Raw genomic sequence first — 7080 nt, 5'->3', positions numbered from 1 at the left:
GTCAAAGTTTTCATATTTTATTCGTACTTGCGGACCTCCGAACAAACATGAAATTAGATGTTCGGCGTGTCAACTTAACACTACTCCTCATAACTAACCCTCCTCAGCAAAAATGCCCAATCAAAAAATCGAATCGCCTAAGCCCCCAAATCTAATTTCATTACTTCCTTTCGTTCATGTAAGCCGCATAAATCCCTTTTCATTGCATCCCGGCGCCGCCCCAGCCTCCCCCCGCCGCAGCTAGATGCCGCCAGCGCGTTATCGAACAGGCGTCCCGACGCAGTTTTTCGAGTGTGCGTCCAAGATAGAGCGATGGGGGCAAAAGTGTGCTATCTATTTTGAGGAGTCGCAACCACCCCATGACGTCGCGTTGTCGGATCGACCAATCCTCTTCGTCTCTCACGCCATATTGACCTGTGTTGTTATTGTTGCACGTTGGTGAAGCTCTTCGTGAGGCCGTCTACGAATTGCAGCGCGATTACGGTGTGAAGACCGTCGGACGTGGGTGAACTCGACCGAAAAAAAATCAAAACAGTGGCTCTGATCGGACAGTTGTGTGTCAGTGGTGCATCGCTGCCCCTGGGGAGATCAAAGAACTCGCTCGCAATGCCAGTCCGTAAGCAAGGTGGTAAGATTTTATGATCGTAGTGCGTTGATAATCGATTGACAATCAGCTGACTGAGGAAACGGAACGGTGCCGTGCGTCCGGTAGTTGTCAATACCTCGTGAAAATGCACGTGCTGTGCGAGGTGGAGGGGGTCAGTTACGCGGTGCTAGTTGCAGGGTTACCACTTGACAGGACGAAAATTGTGCCACCGAAAAATACTGACGTGTTTGTGTTGTTGACACGGAGATGGGGAAAGGTGGCCAATAGACGGGGTGTTTTTGCAACAGTTACCCGGTTTCTGGGGTTTTATTTGTGGGATAAAAGTGCTAACAATTAGGAAAACACTCATATTAATTAATACCGAATTAGCAACTTTGGTTAACAAGCACTACTTCAAAATTCGTTTATTTAAAAAAAAAACAAGTGACATGTTGTGTTTTGTGTTGACAAGTTACTTTTGAAATAAAAAATTAAATGAAAGTAATCAGAATCATAATGGTTATTATTATTACTAGTGATTGGAATAATTATTTTTAAAAGTAATTTATTACTTTTACAAATACTTTTTACATTTTGAAAAATTTTAGAAGTTTGTTGTATAGGTGTCTTATTTTTAACTTTTAAACAAAAATTTGCATTGGTGGTAGATTCCAAAATATCTTATTAGCTACGTGTAAATGTATCGTAAATATTAGTCCACCGATAATTACCTGCGGACACAAATCTTTTAATTTTTAATAAAAGCAATGTTCCGAAATACTTAGAAGGGGGCTACAAGATAATGTAAACTTAAAAGTCTGCCTTTAATGTTTTTTTTTAAATTTTATTGTCCGATTATGAGGGGTTTAAAAGGACGGGCTCTATCGGTCACCTGTTATAGATTTGAGTGGACCAGAAAAATGGCTAACGTTTGTTTGACCACAAATTTTAAATATTCTGCCTCTGTTTACTCAATTATTTATTAAGAGATTTTATTTCTGTAAAGCGCGATGGATATTTTACTACAATTTCTACTAATGTAGCTTTTTGAAAATTTAAAATTGATCCATAAATAGCGAAAATCAGATAATCTCATACTCATCACAATTTTAACGCGTTGTAGTGTTTTTTTTTGACAACAACATTTAAAAAACGGAAAAGCAGTCTGGGTAGGGTTTTTGACGCTCATTTCACCGGTGTTTATTACAATCGGACGTATACTTTTGACAAAAACTTGGACAGAAGTTTATATGTATTTCCCTATGAAGGAATATGCTTTAGCTCACCCTTAAAATGATGAAGAGCTTATTTATATCATGGTTACCTGATTTCTTAACAAATTCTGTGCTAAACTCGTTTTAGATTTGAACTCCCTACTGGGTTAATCTTCTCTTTGTGGGGACGAAAGAGGTATAATAATCCCAGATTCGTAGAGAAAAACAAAACAATATTTTGTTATGAAAGGTTTTTGAAAAATTTAAATAAAAAATTACATTATTGAAAAAATATCAAATTAACATTCAATAAACAATAATTTTACAACAATTGTTCAAACTGTTTTCCATTTACTTCCTGGCAATAGTAAATACAATGTACGAGGAATAATACGATAGGTATTTCTATCATTTCCAATGTGGCAAAAATATTCGAACACATGCTCTATAGGATTATTTACAACATGGATTCTGAAAAGGCAAATCCACAGCCACTAACTTATGCACGTTCGTAGATTATATTTCACATTTTACCTTTTTTTCTTAATATACGTAGTCTTTTTGAAAAAACGCTCCGCCCCTCGGTGTGACAACGAATGAAAAAATTCATCACAACTGAGATCGGGGCGGGTATAGGTGGGACTTATCTTTGGTTTTCTTTTTCGCTTAATACACGTAGTATTTTTTAACCAACACGATACTTAAAAACATGGTTTTTATTTCTTGTAGAGAAACAAGGATTTTGCAGTTAAACTCCGCCCCCTTGGGTCACGACGAATAAAAAAAATCATCACAATAGAGATAGGGTGGGTGGGCGGGGCTAACATTTTGCCTTTTTTTCTTACTATACGTAATCGTTTTTACCCCAAGCAACTTGAAATATTTTTAAAATGGTACATTATTGTAGATAAATATGGTTTTTGCATAAACGCTCCGCCCCTCGGTTTGACAACGAATGAAAAATTCATCACAATTGAGATAGGGGCGGGTATACGTTTGGCTTATTTTTTAGCTAAGAATATGTTTCATATGGTGATTTGTTGTAAAAAAATAAGTATTTTGCAATTAAGATGATCCAATTCAGATTGATACGATTTTCACAGATTTTTCTAAAGCTTTTGATCAAGTACAGTACCATCTAATTCTACATAAATTACACAGTTTTGGTTTATCCAACGATCTAATTAAACTATTTGAATCATATCTAAGTGGTAGAGACAATTTCGTTGAATATCAAGGTTTTCAATAATTTCATTTCACCTCTGTAAGTGGGGTGCCCCAGGGGCCAATTTTCAACCCCCTCCTATTCTTAATATTTTTTAATGATGTGGTCGATAATTTGACTTCACAATGTTTACTCTATGCAGATAATCTGAAAATATATAGTAGAATCGATACACTTGATGATTGCCTAAGATTATAAGAAGGTATTAATACCCTCTATAGCTGGACTCAGTTAAATCGTTAAATCACTGTAAAATATAGATAAATGCAAGTCCACGACGTTTACAATACAGGTAGAACCAGTCCAGTATAATATTAAACCATGAACCTTTAAAATTGTGTGACAGCATATGTGATTTAGGGGTCTATCTAGATTCTAAACTCACATTATTTTAACATTCATGTTAATGAAATTTGCGCAGTTTCTTTTAAGTTACTTGGATTCCTAAGAAGAAATATTAAACAATTTTATAGAAATTTGCCACTTATGTCCTTTTTTAACGCCTTTATTCGCTCACGTCTCGAATACTGTGAATTTTTAAAAACGTTTTATTTTCGTTAACATAATATTTTTGTGTCGAGCAATTATATCTATAAAGACTCGCTTACTAAATTTAACTTCACTTCACTAGAAAAAAGAAGAGTAACCCCAGAAATATTATTCATCTATAAACTAATAAATTTTCAGATAAAGATCCCGGATTGCTGTTTTTACTTAATTTTTATATTCCACGGTTTAACTCTAAAAGTACTACTTTTCTTTATAGTCCAGGTTGTCGTACGAAACATTATTTGTAAATTCCTATTGTAAAAATTTAGATCTTTTTCATTCTAGTTTTAGACCCCTTAAAGATAAACTTTGTGAACAATTTTTACATTAATAAGTTTTGCATTTGATTACTTTTACTTTTCTTTGCTTTCTAGGTAGAATAATAATTATTATTTGCATAGTATTAAGTTAAGATATTTATTTAAGTTTGTACATTCTTAAACAACTTGTTTTAACAATTATCCTGCATTTAGCAGAATTCTGCTGTTGGATAATAAATTATATTATCATTATCATTATCATTGTATTATTGAGTCTGTTTCAACAACTGATGCAGTTGGTGCCAAAACTTCATTTTTACCTAATACTGAATTAATAATATTATTAATGCTTATTGTTGCCCAAAATAAGTTCTATTTTAACAGGTATTGGCCTCGCCCATCCACCTTTTATTTTCTTAGAGGGTATGTTATTTGATAAAATCAGTCTTACCTTATCAGTTACTAGCCCCGCCCACCCACCCCATATTTTCTTAGGGTGTATATGATTTGCCAAAATCTTCTCTTGGCAAGTATTATCCTCGCCTACCCTCGTTTTATTTACTTAGAAAGAATGCGATTTGGCAAAGTCGGTTTTATCTTAGCAAGTACCAGCCCCGTCCACTCGTCCTTCATTTTCTTAGAGAGTAGGTCATTTGCCAAAATCAATCTTATCTTGGCAAGGACCAGCGACATCTACTCGCCCTTTATTTTTTTAGAGAATAGGTCATTTGCAAAATCAGTCTTGTCTTAATAGGTACTAGCCCTGCTCACCCGCTTTTTATTTTCTTGGAAGGTATGTCATTTGCCAAAATCAGTCTTATCTTATCAGGTACTACCCCCACCCACCCACCCTTTATTTTCTTGGCAGATATGTCATTTGCCAAAATCAATATTATCTTGGCAAGGACCAGTCCCCTCTACTCGCCCTTAGAGTATAGGTCAATTGCAAAATCACTCGTGTCTTAACAGGTACTAGCCCCGCCCACCCTCCCTTTATTTTCTTGGAAGGTATGTCATTTGCCAAAATCAGTCTTATCTTATGAGGTACTAGCCCCGCCCACTCACTCTTTAATCTCTTAGAGGGTATGTCATTTGCTAAAATTAGTCTTATCTTAGCAAGTACTATCCCTGCCTGCCCTACCTTTATTTTCTTACAGAGTATGTCATTTGGAAAAATCAGTCTTATCTTAGCAAGCACCAGTCCCGTCCACTCGTCCTTCATTTTCTTAGAGAGTAGGTCATTTCCCAAAATCAATCTTATCTTGACAAGGACCAGTCCCGTCTGCTCACCCTTTATTTTCTTAGAGAATAGGTCATTTGTAAAATCAGTCTTGTCTTAACAGGTACTAGCCCCGCCCACCCGCCCTTTGTTTTCTTGGAAGGTATGCCATCTGCCAAAATCAGTCTTATCTTATCAGGTACTAGCCTCGCCCACCCACCCTTTATTTTCTTAGAGGGAATATCATTTGGAAATATCAGTCTTATCTTATCAGGTACTAGCCCCGCCCGCCCACCCTTTATTTTCTTAGGGGGTATGTGATTTGGCAAAATCAGTCTTCTCTTAGTAAGTATATACTATCCTCGCCTACCCTCCCTTTATTTACTTAGAATGTATGCCATTTGGCAAAGTCGGTTTTATCTTAGCAAGTACTAGTCCCGTTCACCCGCCTTATTTTGTTAGAGGGTACGTCATTTGGCAAAATCAGTCTTAACTTAGCAAGTACTAGCCGCTTCTCCCTTTATTTACCTAGAAGGTATACCAATTGACGAAGTCGATCTTATCTTAGCAAGTACCAGTCCCGTCCACTGGTCCTTCATTTTCTTAGAGAGCAGGTCATTTGTCAAAATCAGTCTTATCTTGGCAAGGACAGTCCCGTCTAGTCGCCCTTAGAGAATAGGTATTTGCAAAATCAGTCTTGTCTTAGCAGGTACTAGCCCCGCCCACCCGCCCTCTATTTTCTTGGAAGGTATGTTATTTGCCAAAATCAGTCTTATCTTATCAGGTACTAGCCCCGCCCACCCACCCTTTATTTTCTTAGAGGGTATATCATTTGGCAAAATTAGTCTTATCTTAGCAAGTAGGTACTATCCCCGCTTACGCTCTCTTTATTTTTTAAAGAGTTTGTCATTTGGCAAAATCAGTCTTCTCTTAGCAAGTACTATCCCCGCATCTCCTCCCTTTATTTACCTAGAAGGTATGCCATTTGACAAAGTCGATTTTATTTTAGCAAGTACCAGTCCCGTCCACTCGTCCTTCATTTTCTTAGAGAGTAGGTCATTTGCCAAAATCAATCTTATCTTGGCAAGAACCAGTCCTCTCTACTCGCCCTTGGAGAATAAGTCATTTGCAAAATCACTCTTGTCTTAACAAGTACTAGCCCCGCCCACCCGCCCTTTATTTTCTTGGAAGGTAGGTCATTTGCCAAAATCAGTCTTATCTTATCAGGTACTAGCACCCACCCACCCTTTATTTTCTTAGAGGGTATGTCACTTGGCAAAATTAGTCTTATCTTAGCTAGATAGCAAGTACTATCTCCGCCTACACTCCCTTTATTTTCTTATTTCATTTGGCAAAATCAGTCTTATTTTAAGAAAGTACCAGTCCCGTCCAATCGTCCTTCATTTTCTTAGAGAGTAGGTCATTTGCCAAAATCAATCTTATCTTGGCAAGGACCAGCCCCGTCTACTCGCTCTTTACTTTCTTAGAGAATAGGTCATTTGCAAAATCAGTCTTGTCTTAATAGGTACTAGCCCCGCCCACCCGCCCTTTATTTTCTTGGAAGTTATGTCATTTGCCAAAATCAGTCTTATATTAGAAAATACTAAAATTTCAACAAGTTGGTGTCAAAATTTGTGACTTCACGTTAGTAGAATTCTTCAGCATATTTTTGTGAAGGCTTCGACCAATATTTTTACTACTGTATAAATAAAGAGCAAACAATAATCCCCAATATATTTTTAATTGTTACATGTGTCAGGTTGGCAGTATCAATTTCACACGTTGTGTATTTTTAATTTGTCAGTTGGACATTATATTTGATACAGGATGAATTATCACTGACGTTGACATTGATCTACATAACCTCAAAATATAAACGTGACACTTTTTACACGAAAATGACAGAATTGACAAGATATGGGAGTTTTCCAGGAAGAAGGATCCGATAAAAATTGAGCAATGTTTGACGCACAATGTTTAATTAAAAACGTTGGAATTCCATCGGGATCGGATGAATTTGTTATATT

At 36.6% G+C, this 7080-nt stretch overlaps 1 protein-coding gene across 2 annotated transcripts in view; it reads left to right on the top strand.

Annotated features, from left to right (window-relative positions):
- The first annotated feature begins 355 nt into the window (after positions 1 to 355).
- LOC135128588 (disks large 1 tumor suppressor protein) overlaps positions 356 to 7080 on the top strand; it is a 1417771-nt gene continuing 1411046 nt past the window's right edge. Inside the window, exon 1 of one of the 2 annotated variants that reach the window (XM_064055493.1) lies at positions 356 to 625. In XM_064055493.1, coding sequence (XP_063911563.1) covers positions 607 to 625 — 19 coding nt within the window. In that variant the 5' untranslated portion in view covers positions 356 to 606. Of the gene's footprint in view, positions 629 to 7080 lie in introns of both variants that reach the window. The other variant, XM_064055492.1, reaches the window with a different exon arrangement.

This window comes from Zophobas morio, unplaced genomic scaffold (genome assembly GCF_036711695.1).
Source record: "Zophobas morio isolate AGI-343-1 ecotype UQ-CSIRO unplaced genomic scaffold, CSIRO_AGI_Zmor_V1 ptg000014l, whole genome shotgun sequence".
In the NCBI taxonomy this organism is placed as follows: domain Eukaryota; kingdom Metazoa; phylum Arthropoda; class Insecta; order Coleoptera; family Tenebrionidae; genus Zophobas; species Zophobas morio.
This window is presented reverse-complemented; position numbering and strand designations above follow the sequence as displayed.